This window comes from Lynx rufus, unplaced genomic scaffold, assembly GCF_022079265.1.
Source record: "Lynx rufus isolate CCGP_SWC_20201006 ecotype Redwood Valley unplaced genomic scaffold, mLynRuf1.p SCAF_9, whole genome shotgun sequence".
Lineage (NCBI taxonomy): Eukaryota > Metazoa > Chordata > Mammalia > Carnivora > Felidae > Lynx > Lynx rufus.
Window position 1 is genome coordinate 104,609,811 of NW_025814897.1, and position 15,048 is coordinate 104,624,858.

Genomic DNA, 15,048 nt, shown 5'->3' on the forward strand with positions numbered 1-15,048 from the left:
TCCTCCTGGGGATGTTTGTTTCTGGGCAAGTCACTTTATTATCCCTGATGCTGATTCTTCCAGCCAAAGTCAGAGAAAAGAAGAAATAATCATCTTTTGATTTCAAACGTATATGACTTAGGCTGTTCCACATATTAGCTGGACACCCAAAAATCAGCTGGTGCCAGTAATTTCCTACAATTTAGCATGTACTGGAAATGTCATGTGCCATGCTAGTCTCCCAGATGGTCTCAACAGGCCTCATGCAGACACCGTCTGTTATCAAATAGCACTTTTTGTGTGATATGCCTTTGGGAGAGTCAGTGTTTGGGAAATCTGGAGAGTTGCAGCTTTTAGGTGGTTGACATTGAGAGGGTGCCGCATGCCCTATCTAAATCAGTAGGAAAATGAAGACAGCTGAGTGTGGGATGCCGTATAAAATCACGTAAGGCCGCACGACTTCCTGTTTCCTGAGAAGTCCTGGCTGGGGGTCTGTCCAGATGAAGGTCTCTATGGCTTTAGGAGTCTGGTCGCTCCTTGCTGCCTTGATTTGGCCTTGCACTGAGAGCATCTATGGTAGAGGCCAGTTCTAAAGAACACTTTCTTGGAGGAGTTATGGTCGCTTTCCATGCAGGAACTCTCCTCCTGAAGAGTTCAGATCTTAACAAGCAGCTGGAAGGGAAGTGCTTTCGGGCCGAGGAGACTTGAGTCAATATACTGAGGCCATCTGGAGTGGGGGACTCAGGGAGTAAGGGCCCTCTGGGGTAAGGGGATACAGGGCATTGGGGCCATCTAGGATAGAGGGGCACATGGCATTGGGGGCACCTGGGGTGGGGAGCACAGGGCGTTGGGGTCATCTAGGGTGAGGAAGCAGGGCATTGAGGCCTGGCTGGGCTCTATGATGCTCAGGTGCAAGGAAGATTCTAGTTCAGCCAATTTGTGTAGCAGCTACATGTGTTCCTCGGGTTTTCCCTCAGATTTCTCAGATACTAGAGGCATGACCTCATAATGTCAGACTGACTAAGATTAGTATGAGAAAAATAAGTGACAACAGAAGCCTGGACTCCCTGTATGTCCATATCCACTTATCCTGTTGAATCCAACTTTAAACTGTTGCAATCTTTTTTCCTTTATGAAGGATCCTTCTGATACTCTTATCTAGGTGACAGTAGGATAATATTTCCAACCCATGGAGCAATTTGGAGGTGAAAGTCACTAATATAGAACACCTGCTTTCTCCAATGCCACTTTCCCCGCAAACCATCTCCCTGAATTTTCTTACTTTCTTGATGGTTTATCTGTAAAGAGCCAGAACTTACTGGCTTACGAAGTGTTGGAATCTCTTGCTCATTACATATGAATATTTTTTCACCCTGGGAAGACTTAGGTCCTCCAAAGTGTTTAAGAATATCCTGAATGTATTCCAAGGTCTACTGCTCCCTATTACTCTTTGGGGGAGCTTTCCTCGTCAAGGTTTGAACCTCTAGCCATTCTCTTCATTGTGTGATCCGACTTTCTATTATTACTTTGTAATGGGAATGTAATGGGAAGGGGAATGGGAAAGCACCAGTGCTTTAGGAAAGAAGATAATAAATAGACAGTTAGCCTCTTGACACAGGACTGGCTTGCTCAGAGTCATGGTAGACTTATTTGTCAGAAGTATGAAGTGAGAAGTAATAAATATTGATGGCAGATGGTCATTTTTAAAGTCGTTTGTTTGACTATTTCTTCCAACGACTACCTGTTGTCAATTCCTAAATTGATGCAAGAGTCATCTACTGGGAGGTAATTTAATGAGTTTTTGCTGTGGGAAGATCATCCTCCAGCTCTTAATATTTCTACAGCTACCATAGAGGGGCAGTTTACTCAGCACATCTGTGAAGAGTACAGGGTCAAAGTCAATCAGGTATATGCTTTGTGCTTCACGGCACAGGTAATTTAATTTTTAGATGATGTGCAGACTGCCATTATCATATGTGGCGTGTGGTATATTATTGAGATCGGCATAAATAATGGAAAACACCCATGACAGGTGATCCTAATTGCTTTAGGAAGGAAAATCTTCCTAACAATTTTTCTGACCACAGATCTGCTCACATATGCCTTCCAAAGGCAGCCTTTAAGCAAGACTTTCGATAAGGCCCTTATCAATTTACTCATCACTTTATGTCCTTTCTGCAGGAGACAATAGCCACTTATCACACCTGAGTATTAGTGAGCATACTCCTATTGTTGCTTTACTTTATTTAAAATTTTTTTTTCTTTAATGTTTATTTATTTTTTGAGAGAGAGAGACAGAGCATGAACAGGGGAGGGACAGAGAGAGAGAGAGGGAGTCACAGAATCCGAAGCTCCAGGCTCTGAGGTTCTGAGCTGTCAGCACAGAGCCCGATGCAGGGCTTGAACCCCATGATCTGTGAGATCAGACCTGAGCTGAAGTTGGACACTTAACCGACTGAGCCACCCAGGTGCCCCAATTTTTTTTTATTTTTCTTCTGCCTTTAGAGAGATGCTGGTGGGGGACAGGAGGCATTGATCGGACTTCAGCAGTGACTGAACTACTTATTTCTGGAATAAGAGGTCACTACTTTATTTACTTCCAGGTTCTGTTAGGCTCCAAAGCATGTAAGTGCTTTGGTTGTGGCTCTGTTTAGAACACCTACAGCTCCCAGGAGACCTCGGGAGTATGGGAAATTTGTCTTAAATGTCATCCCAAACCACTGTAGCTTAACTTTCCAGTTACTGGCTAGAATTGCCACCTTGTGGGCACATTCACTTGAACCAGTCCAGCCCAGTCCACTAACTGGACTGAGGCTCTGAGTACACTCCGTCAAACTGCCAGAACTTCTGTTCGTCCTGACTGTGAATCTTCCCATTCGGTGGCCTTCACTGACTCGTGAATAAATTGCATTGCAGTGTTAACCAGTTTTTTCAAAATCTAATAATTGGGTAGCTATAGAATTCAAGCCCAATCCAGCCAGCTGTAAGAAGGTTACCTTCCTATAGGTTGGATAGCCAGTCAGACTTTCACTCTCTCCCGCCCCTTCCCTTTGTTAAACAGTAAGGGCGAGGTTCTGTAATTTCTGTTCATCCGGAAGTTCTGCGTGCAGGTGGTATTATCAACAAGGGCTACAATTCAAACTATGTATATTCAACATTCCCTGGGTTCTGTGCAGCTGTGAACATAAAGATAATTACGAAATGAAATCCAAGTTCAAAGTACTTATCCTAGCTTGGATGACAGGTTGTGTTAGAGCAATTTATATTAGCGTCGAAATAGGAAGATAAAATTTAAACCAGGTTACTTCCACTTTTGCAAAACATGAGGAGGCTGTATCAGATGAGATGTGGGGTCATGTTCTGGGTTATGAGTCTCATGCCTTAAGTGTGGGGCAGGTACTGGCTACCGAAGAATAGTCTCTGGAAAAAAATCTTTTATAAAAAATGGTTATCTGTCATTTCAACTTTGTATCGTTAGATATATAAGGTTTGTGTTGTGACTTGCTTCTTTCTCATAACTTTTTTCAGATTGATACTTTATAATTATATTTGCCATGTTACCTAGAAGTTGATTATATAAATACATTATAATTTCTTCATTTGGCCGTTGGTCATTTGGCCTGAAGTATTTTGTTCATTTACATTTATTATTGTTGACATATACTTGCAGTTCATTTATTGCAATCATCTTATTGCTTACTTTTTTTTTTTTTAGTTTATTTTATTTATTTAGAGAGAGTGAGTGAGAGAGCACATGGGAGGGGCAGAGAGAAAGGGAGACAGAGACTCCCAAGCAGGCTGCGCACTGTCAGTGCAGAGCCCAATGTAGGGCTCGAACTCACAACTGTGAGATCATGACCCGAGTCAAAAGCAAGAGTTAGACACTTAACCGACTGAGCCACCCAGGATCCCCCTATGGCTTAATTTTTGTCCTTTTTGTTTGTTTGTTTGCTTTGATGTTTTGTCTCTTCCCCTAAGGCTTTTTTGCCTTCTTCTAAATTGTTTCAATTTGTTTTTCTCCATTCTCTTTTGTTCTCCACTTTGGAAGTTTTGTAACCTGTTTCATTAGCTTTTCCCCCCTACTACTAATCATGACTCTTTAAAGCCAATAAATCTGTGTTTTCTTTCTGAACACTAGTAGGATCCATGCAGTTCAACTCTGATCACCGCTCTGAGAAGCTCTGGTTACTGTCCGTCTTTACTTCTTCCACGGGATAAATGAGTCCATTAGAAGTAGTGATTATTCCTGACTGACTGAAGACTTCAATGTAAAGGATAAGAATAGGTTTTACATGGAAACCTTCACAGAACTGCCATCCCAGGCAGCGGATTTTCTCTCTTCAGAGTCTTTCCTCTGTGGCTCTGACTGTCTTTGGTAGGGACTGTTCCAGATCAGGATTCTACTCTCCCACCCTTTCCCCTTCTCCCTCTCCAAAGAGCATTCCTGGGAATACATCTCTCCTATTCGAATGCATTGCAATTTACTTCTGTGCCTTCTGTGTGGTCCCAGATACATCACCCTCTTTAGAATATAATCTCTTTTAGAGGAGGCAGGGGACTAGAAGATTATGATTTTCTTATGTGTTGATCTTCTTCCCTGTGAGATAAATGAAGCCTAGTTATTTGAGGATAATATGCAGATATTTTGGAAAAACCAGTAATGTGAAAACCCTTTATATGTTATTCTGTAAGCCTTGATTACCTTTGCCAGAGAAAGAAATACCTTTTATTTACTACGAAGGGCAGAGCTGAATATTCTTTGGTCTCTTCCTGGATGTAAATATACATCTGACACTTTCTTATATGATTCTTTCTGTAGTGACAGTAAGTTGTTCAATGGACCGGGTGATGATCTTGGTTAGCCCATGTGGGCACAACAGCGATCTGTATATATTTGCTGATGAATTGCACCTGGGATCAGGTTGCCCTGTGACTCAGATTCAGCCCTCTGCATATGATTTTATATACCCTGTACATGACCGTGGGATCAGAACAAAGGTGAGTACAGTACTATTTATAAAAATAACTTCTTAAAAAATTTTTTTTTAACATTTATTTATTTTTGAGAGATAAAGTGCAGGCAGGGGAGAGGCGATGAGAGAGGGAGACACAGAATCTGTAGCAGGCTCCAGGCTCTGAGCTGTCATCACAGAGCCCAATGTGGAGCTCGAACCTATGAACCGTGAGGTCGTGACCTAAGCCGAAGTGGGATGCTTAACCAACCGAACTACCCAGGTGCCCCTAAAAATACCTTTGAAGTAGTTTTTTAGATCTTTATACCTGGCTCTAAAATTATTGTCTTTTTTTGTTTGTTTTAAGGATTACATTTTGCTTCTAGTTATCGTTATTTATGGGCAGATGACAACATGGTCCCTTCCTTATCATTCACTGAACATTGGGCCATCCATGTGCATGGGACCCAAGAGCACAGGTTTCCTGACTGGTTAGGAAACCGATTTTAAATTGTCCTTCAGCTCCTCTTGTATTTCACCAAAGCTTAGCAGACAGTTTTAAGTTTCATTCGATGCTCCGAAGGGGAAAAGTCACAAATCCTGGGAAGGCTTATCCTATTCATTGGATCATTTGAACTGCCCTGAGGCAGTATTTTCACTGAAGAAGTATTTTCACTACAGAGAGAGACAGAGCACATGTTGGGGGAGGGGCAGAGAGAGAAGGAGAGACAGAATCCGAAGCAGGCTCCAGGCTCTGAGCCATCAGCACAGAGCCCGACGCAGGGCTCGAACCCACGAGCTGTGAGATCTTGACCTGAGCTGAAGTTGGACGCTCAACCGACTGAGCCACCCAGGCACCCCAGGCATAAATCTTAAACTAGAATACAAATGTATGTATGCCTCCCCTGTTACGAGAAGTACCTTCTGCTTAAATATTGTGCTCCTCTAGGTTGTTTCGGAGGATACCCTCCTTTTTCAAACAGAGATGTTCTTTAACCCTAGGATTGTGCATTGTGAGAGCCAGAAAATCCCTTTGGAATGTTCTGCCTCTAGGTCAGTCCAATAGACCAGACTCCTTTGGAAAGCATCCATCTTACCTTTACCAAATCAGATGCTTCTGCAAAGCATAGACTTTAGATTTGACTCACCCATAAGCGTATTTCCAAACAAGCATGAAATTGACATTTATCATAATATGGAGTATTTTTATTTTTTAACGTAATATTTATTTTAGAATCAAAACATATGCAATCTAGTGTAACTAGGTTATTTTACGGTAACTGAACTGCAAAGCAGAATCATTAGATACCCAGTCGCCTTAATAAGTGGAAGAGTCAAACCTGATGCTGTTTTTTAATGTCTTCTCCTTTATAATACCCTAATACATCTCATGGCTTAATTCCATGTGAATACAGTGAATGACTAAAAAGAGAAAACTAGTCCTTCATTTTAATACTAACTCATGGAAATGCATGAAAGGAAAGGTTTATCAGCCTAATCATTAGATGCACTTTGCTTGCAGTTTTGTGGAACTGAGATGCTGTATCCCAAAGGGACCCCACATAAACTTCGAGACCAAGTGGAATGGTGAATACTGAAACACTTTACCATGTCATTGTAATATTCACGTTGAGTTTTACGAGTTACAAATCTTGGAAAAGATTTCATCCTTGTTTGATATATGGAAATAGTTGACATAAAAAAAGAAGGTAGAGCTCAGAGCACGTGTATAGTATCTTATAACATTATCAGAATCCTTTTTGTGGGGGGGGAATTTTTTTTTTTAATTTTTTAATGTTTCATTTTTTGTTTGTTTTTGAGAGACAGACAGAGTGCAAGTCGGGGAGGGGCAGAGATAGAGGGAGACACAGAATCCGAAGCAAGATCCAGGCTCTGAGTTGTCGGCACAGAGTCCGATGCAGGGCTCAAACCCACGAACAATGAGATCATGACCTGAGCTGAAGTCTGGTGCTTAACCGACTGCCACCCAGGTGCCCGAGAATTGGTATTTTTTATTGTGGTAAAATACACATAAGATAAAATTTGTAACCATTTTTTTTAAATTTTATTTTTTAAAATTTACATCCAAATTAGCATAGAAAATTTATAACCATTTTTAAGTGTACATTACATACATTCTTATTGTTAAATACTTTGATCTTCTTTTAACTTATTTTCATAAGGCAAATCGAAGGCTGAGGAATTTAGCAATACTCTGGGGAGTAGCTGACACTAACACTGGATTCTGTAGACACACACACACACACACACACACACACACATTTTCATTCCTATATATTAGTCGATGCTTCCAGTAATATAAAACACTCTGAAATAATGCCCTGGAGCTATTGCCTCTCCGTAGGCCACCAGATTAATTATGATGACTACAGCATTTCTACTTCGATAGTAATTTTGATGTTGTTTGCAGCTTATCTTCCTTAGAAAAAAAATGAAAACAAGGCCAACAGATATATGATTAGGTTACTGGTGCATAATTGTTACTGCTGCACACACACGCGCACGCACACACACACATACACACACACACACACATACACATCCTTTACTACCACTGCATGGGGTCAGATTAAGCTTTTGACAGCTTTTACTTACTGTTCTTAGGAATCCACTTGTCTAAATCCATTCCACTGGGCACTTTGGTACTTTACTGAAGCAAGCATTACAAATCATCAGTTATGCAGAAGGTCTAGGCCTGTGCCACACCCCTAAATCATTATACTGAAAATGGCCACTGTGTTCAACAGTGGTAAAAAAATAACTTTGTCCCCACCTGTAGACTCAGAATGACCTGGTACCAAGTATACCAATAATATCTGCTTCTGTTTTTTTGTTTTGTTTTGTTTTTTAGGAAATCAGTATGGCTCACACCAGTTTCTGCAGATAATGAAATAAAATTGGACCCCAGTCCCTTTATTGCTGACTTTGAGACAACACCTGAAGAGCTAGGATTACTAAGTTCAAGTCAGACGGGTTCCCTCCTTAAGGAGAAATGGAGACTTGGAGTTGGCATCATGAATTTTGTTCGAAAAACTGTTTTTTTGTATTAAAAAAAAGTTAGTATAGATCTTTTCTTAGATATTACCCCTAAACATCCCTAATTCAGTAAAGGTCCTGATTCAGTGAAAGTATATTTTTCATTTTTTTATTCATTAGGGGTATAGCTGATTAATTTAATGTTAATAGGTAATTTATACTAGCCTTTTGAATTTTATTTTTTAGGGCCACCTGGGTGGCTCAATCGTCTAAGCATATGACTCTTGTTTTCGGCTCAGGTCATTATCTCACAGTCATGAGGCTGAGCCCTGTATTGGGCTCCTCATTGGGTGTGTAGCCTGCTTAAGATTCTCTCTGCCCCTCCCTCTGTCCCACCCCATGCATGCTCCCTTGCTTGCTCTCTCTCTGTGTCTCTGTCTCACAAAAATTTTATTTTCTATTCTATATGGTAGAACAATATGTCTTCAATGACAATAATTTGATCCAATTGATATGAACCTTCGAGAAATATGTTCTAAATATTTTTTTTTTTTAGTAGGGGCACCTGGGTGGCTCCATTGGTTAAGAATCTGACTTCAGCTCAGGTCATGATCTCCCAGCCTGTGAGTTCCAGTCCTACAAGATGCTCTCTGCTATTGATGGAGTGGAGCCTGCTTCGGATCCTCTGTCCCCCTCTCTCTGACCTTCCCCCACTGGCGTGTGCATGCTCTCTCAAAATTTTATAATATTTTCTTTTAGTAAAAGTAAAGAATAGAGATAGGTATCTAAATGTGCCAGAGAGTAAATTTGTGCAGAGTCTAAAATTTAACATATTCTCAGGAAAGACAAAGTCCTTTTGTGTGAAGATACTTTAACTTGTGTGGGCTTTCCTAATTAGTAAAATCAGTTCCTAAAAATAATTCCTAATTAGTAAAGTCAATTCCTAAAAGTATTCTATGTATATCATATTTGAGTAATTATTGCAGAAGGAAATTAGATTCATATTCTAGGATTTCAACAACCACTTTCTTAACTGAAATTTGATGTCACATTTTCTGTTCTCTCCCTGATGTGACTTTTCCACACTTGAAATAATCGACTGATTGAGGTGGTGAAAGGTTGGATCATCCTAAAACAGTATCATCCTCTTATAACCATTTGTCAACAGCTACCTGTGACCCCTTCTTTCCCCCAAGGAGGCAATTTTACCATGCAACGCACAAAAAAAGTCTCTTCTGACTTTTGGGATATTTCTTATATCATTTATGAGGATGGAGCTGTGCCATTCAATTGCTTATTAGATGTGTATTTGAATGTTATGTGAGTCTGGAATCTGATTTTGCCAAGGTATTTTTCACTGAGATATTTCAATTAAAAAAAAATTGAAGTGCTGCTATTATATCATTTACAATAAAATGCTGCTTATGGTTACTTGTCCAAGAATTTAAAGATTGTCACAGTGGGCATCTACCTTTGACAGTTCATATGAAGCTTAAAGGTAACGCTTCGGTGAGGCTTAACACGTGTCAGACAATGTTACTAGCACATACTAACAGCACACTTAATCCTGATAACCCCAAAGTTATGTATGACGATTGTACCAATGTTACAGATGAGAAAAGAAACATAGGTTAAATCATTTGCCAGCTTCTCTTAAAATTGGTGATCTTTTCCTAGTCTTAGAGGCAAAGCTTTCAGCTTCTCACAATTGGGTATTGTGTTCATTATGGGCTTGTCTGATACAGGCTTTACTATGTGAAGGGGAAATCCTTCTGTACCTAATCAGTTGACAGTTTTAATCATGAAAAGATGTTAAATTTTGTCAAACATCACCACTTCTATTCATAATATTGGAAATCCTAGCCAGAAAAGTTAGGCAAGAAAAAAAAAAAAAAGGCATCCAAATTGGAAAGGAAGAAGTCAAATTATTTGTTTGCAGATGACCTAATCTCATATATATATAAAACCAAAAAAGACTCCACCGGAAAACTGCTAGAGTAATAAGCAAATTCAGTAGAATTGCAGGATAAAAAAAAATCAACATGCAGAAACGAGTTGCATTTCTACACACAAACAAGGAACTGTATGAAAAAAAAATCTAAAAAATCCCATTTATAATATCAAAATTAACAAAACACGTATGAATACATTTAACCAAGGAGGTAAAAGATCTGCACACTGAAAAGTATAAAACCTTGATGAAAAGAATTGGAGAAAACACAAAATAATATCCTGAGTCAATGAGCTAGAAGAATTCTGTCAAGATACCCGAACTCCCAAAAATGATCTACAGATTCAACGTAATCCCTATCAAAATTCCAATGACATTTTTCACAGAAGTTAAAAAAAATCCTAAAATTCATATGGAACTAAAAAGACTGGATAGTTTAAGAAATCTTAAGAGCAAAGCTGGAGGCATCACACTTCCTGATTTTGAATTACATTACAAAGCTATAATAATCAAAACAGTATGGTACTGGCATAAAAACAGATATATAGAACAATGGAATGGTATAGAGACCAGATATAAACCCTCACCTATATAATCAACTAATCTTCAATGAAGATGCTTATTAGAAGGTGGAGGAGGGTCAGTAAAGTATCCTCCAGCCTGTGAGAGCACTTCAAGACCAAAAAATGAAGGAAGCCAGTCTATGCTATTTACATAGAGTTTTAGTCAGGGTTACTTACCGACAGGGAGGATGGGGGCAGGCAGGTGGTTATCCAGATAGTACACAGCTATTCTCCACCCCCGTTCTCTGCTGCTATTCTCTGCCCAGGCCAGACCCAGCTTTTATGGAAAGAGGGACAAAGTGGTGAGGTGACAGGATAGTTACCTAAAGTGAGACTTTCTGTATACGAGTCCTCTCTACTAGTTACCTAAAGTGGAGCCTTCTGGATGTCACTTTAGGGACCATCAAAACAAGCCTTCTTGCATTCCAGTCTGGGCACACATTAACCTTCTCTCCATGTGGAACACATAGCCCCAGTGGAGGTCATTGCTCAGGCATGAACAAGATAGAAGAACAAAGATGGAGTCAGTGATGGTGGCACTCCTACATTGCCAAAAATACACAATGGGGAGAGTATAGTCCCTTCAATAAATGGCTTTGGGAAAACTAGATTTGCACACACACACACACACACACACACACACACACAATGAAATTGGATTCTTATCTTACAGCCAAAAACTAACACAAAATGGATTAAAGACATTAAAAACTTGAGGCTGTAAAACTCCTAGAAGAAAACATAGGAGGAAAGCTTCATGACATTGGTCTTGGCAATGAATTGGATACAACACCAAATGCACAGGCAACAAAAGCAAGAACAAGTAGATTACCTCAAACTAAAAAATTTCTGCACAGCAAAAGAAACAAAATAAAAGGCAACCTATGGAATGGGAGAAAATATTTGCAAAGCATACATCTAACAAGGGATTACTAACCAAAATATATAAGGAACTCCTACAACTCAATAGCAAGAAAACAACCAGATTAAAAATTGGGCAAAGGACCTGAACAGACATTTCTCAAAATAAGACGTACAAAGGGCTAACAGGTATGTGGGAAGGTGCTCAACATCACTGATCATAAGGGAAATGCAACTCCAGACCCTGAGATATCACCTCACATCTGTTAGGCTATTATCAAAAAATCAAAAAATAACAAGTGTTAGCTAGAGTGTGGAGAAAAAGAAACCCTTATGCACTGCTGCTGGAAGTGTTACATTGGTACAGCTGCTATGGAAAACAATATGGAGCTTCCTCAAAAAAATTAGAAATGGGTCTCCCACGTGATGCTGCACTCCCATGTCTGGGCATATATCCAAAGGAAGTGAAATCAGCATCTCAAAGACATATCTGCACCCCCATGTCCACTGCAGCACTATTCACAACAGCCAAGATATGTAAACAAGCTAAACATCCATCGAGGGATAACTGGATAAAAATGTGTGTGTTATACATGACATATTATGCATATATTATGAATATAGATATTAGCCATGAGAAGAAGGAAATCTTGCCATTTGTGACAACATGGATGAACCTGAAGGGCATTATGGTGAGAATATCAGACAAAGAAAGACAAGTATTGCATGATTTCACTCACATGTGAAATCTAAAATAATGTAACTCATAGAAACAGAGAAACAGTGGGGAAGAAGTGGGAAGATGTTGGTCAAAGGATATGAATTTTCAGTTGTAAGATGAATAAGTTCTGGAAACAATATACAGCATGGTGACCGTAGTAAATATGTATGGTGTACTTGAAATCATCTAAGAGAGTAGATATTAAGAATTCTCATCACAGGGGTGCCTGAATGAGTTTGTCAGTTAAGCGTCCAACTCTTGCTTTTGGCCCAGGTCATGATCTCACGGTTCGTGCGTTTGAGCCCCACGTTGGGCTCTGTGCTGACAGTGGGGGGCCTGCTTGGGATTCTCTCTCTCCCTCTCTTTCTCTCTCTGCCCACCCCCCCTGCTTACTCTCTCTCTCAAAATAAATAAATTAAAAAAAGTATTCTCCTCACAAAAAAAGGTAACTATGTGTGTTGATGGATTTAATATAAAAATTAGCCTGATTGTCAAGCTATTTCATAATATATATGTATTTCAAAACATCACATTGGATACTTTAAATATACACATCTTTTTATTGGCTAATTATACCTCAAAAAGGTTGGAAAATAAAATATAAAATTAGAAAAATAAAAAAAAACAAAAAAAGTAGGTGATCTGGATCTCGGTCTTTCTGCCATTAGCCACTACCCCGTGCTGCCTCAAATAGTTTTATTTTATTTTATTATTTATTTAATATAATTTATTGTCACATTAGCTTACATACAACACCCAATGCTCATACCAACAAGTGCCCGCCTCAATGCCCACTCAAATCATTTTAAATTGCTGACCTTTAGTTCTCTAGAAAACTACTAAAGTGGTTACACAGCCCTCAGTAAAACTAAAAGAGTTCATACCTATGAACAGAGAGGGCCCTTTCCTCATCTGGAAATAAGAATATTTTATACTAACAGATTTGGGAGGATATAGAGGATGAATAATTGCTTGGGGTAAAAGAAATTATTGGGTGTGAGGCAACAAGTTTTTAAAGTATTTTTGTGCTACAAGATGAAGGTGATGCTGTGGCTGGATTTTAGAAGGGCCTCCAGTCCTGCCACTTGATTCCCCAGGCAGTGTCAGAAAGGGGAAGGCATCTTTCTTCAATTCACACAAACATTTAATGATGAGGCCAGAACAAATTCAGTTCCAATCTTCCCTTCACAAACTCTCCCATCATCTTTAATGATCATGAATTTAATGGCTTGTATTGTATTGTATTGTATTTTTAAGTTTATTTATTTTGAGAGAGAGAGAGCGAGCAAGTGGGGTCAGGACAGAGGAGAGAGAATCCCAAGCAGGCTCTGTGCTGTCAGTACAAAGCCCAATGTGGGGCTCAAACTCACGAACTATGAGATCATGACCTAAGCCGAAATCAGAAGTCAGATGCTTAACCTACTGAGCCACCCAGGTACCTCTGGTTGTTTCTATTTTATATGCAGTATCTGTATTATTTAAAAACTTTTGAAAGTAATTTTGACATATAAAACCATCCATTTCATGTGGTTCTATTAGAACTCATTTCAGATTCTCTCTCTTCCTTCCAAATAAAATAGGGAACATTAGATATTTAAGAGTAAAACAAGTCAGATATAAATCAAATCATATATAAATCAAATCATATATAAATCCACTACCCTTAAGGCTTTGTTAACATTTAATTATATACATCCTAGTTTCACTTCTACAAAAAGTAAATAAAATATCCATTAATTGTGAGAATTATACTGTGCTTTGTGCATTGTCTTTAATGATTTTATTATTCAGTCATTTACCAAAATAAGAAACAGATACCCATGTCCACAGAAATATATTATCATGGGGAATCTGTCTGGGCTACCGGCAGGAACATGTACTATTTGTTGTTGTTGTTGTTGTTGTTTGTTTTGTTTTGTTTTTATCTTAGTAAAGTGATAAGTCACTGCAGGCATTGTAAGCAGGGAAGTGATGTAATCTGATTTATATTTGAAAATCAGCGGTACCTCAGTGGCTGAGTTGGTTGAGCAACTGACTTGTTTCGGGTCATGATTTCATGGTTCATGAGCTCGAGCCCCACATTGGGCTCTCTGCCATCAGTACAAAACTCGCTTCAAATCCTCGGTCCCTCTCTTTCTGCCCCTCCCCCACTTGCCCTCTCTCAAAACAAATTATTAAAAATCAATCTTATTACCCTATAAACAATGGATAAGAGCAGTAGCTTAGAGGCATTGTAAGAATTTTATAAATAATTAAGGCAAGTGATGATGTTATGCCTTTGTGGCAGTAGAAATGGAAAATATATGGACTAATTTTCTATGTGTTTTGGAAATAGAAAAAAGAATTTCCAAATGGATTTAAAGTAGGTTTGGAAATAAATCATAATGAAGCATGACAACTAGATGTCTTGCTCAGGCAATTGTACAGATAGTAATAATATATACTAATAGTGGGGAGACTGAAGATCGGAAGGACATTTTTCCCATTTGCTGAGATGTCAAGGTAACCATTAACTGGATTAGTTGAAGACAACCTTGAATGCCATTTGAGAAAATAAAGCAGCGGGTAGAATATGATTGTGGGATCTCTTTTCTTAACCGAATTCCATCAAATGCCATTTAATTTTCTTCTTTCATTGTGCGCAAAATATATAAGAGCTTATTAAATCAAGTCTGTATTTCTAGAATTAATTTAAAAATATATGAACAAGTCCTTTGTTCCACCCTGCCCCCGCCACTGCTTTATGGATTTTTGTTGTTGTTGTTTGCTTATGTAATCTTGTGTGCTTCTTTTTTTTTAAGTTATTTAAGGAAAATCATCAACCCAGACTATTCTTGAATAATAGTTGAGAGTAACTTGACTGTTGTTGAACAGTTCGAATCTAGGAGTCAATGAATTCAGATTTAAGGTCTTACACTGCCGGTTGTACAAAACAGTATAAGCTTGTTTCTCCGCCGCACCAGATAGTATTGATTAGGTTCTGTTACAAGAATCTGACCTTCAATGTCAGTGGCTGAAATGAGC

General features: G+C 39.0%; 1 protein-coding gene across 1 annotated transcript; it reads left to right on the forward strand.

Annotated features, from left to right (window-relative positions):
* Window positions 1-491: 491 nt before the first annotated feature.
* OOSP2 (oocyte secreted protein 2) lies at window positions 492-8,002 on the forward strand. The gene is made up of 4 exons (XM_047072082.1): window positions 492-555; window positions 4,799-4,977; window positions 5,881-5,984; window positions 7,804-8,002. The coding sequence occupies exons 1-4, from the start codon at window positions 492-494 to the stop codon at window positions 8,000-8,002; spliced, it is 546 nt and encodes a 181-aa protein (XP_046928038.1).
* Window positions 8,003-15,048: the final 7,046 nt, after the last annotated feature.

Excerpts from the sequence above, each read along its gene's own strand:
- OOSP2 (XM_047072082.1), top strand. The coding sequence starts at position 492 with ATGGCTTTAGGAGTCTGGTCGCTCCTTGCTGCCTTGATTTGGCCTTGC. Across the intron at positions 556-4,798 it reads TTGCACTGAGAGCATCTATG|TGACAGTAAGTTGTTCAATG; the intron begins GTAGAGGCCAGT and ends TTCTTTCTGTAG. Across the intron at positions 5,985-7,803 it reads TTGGAATGTTCTGCCTCTAG|GAAATCAGTATGGCTCACAC; the intron begins GTCAGTCCAATA and ends TTTGTTTTTTAG.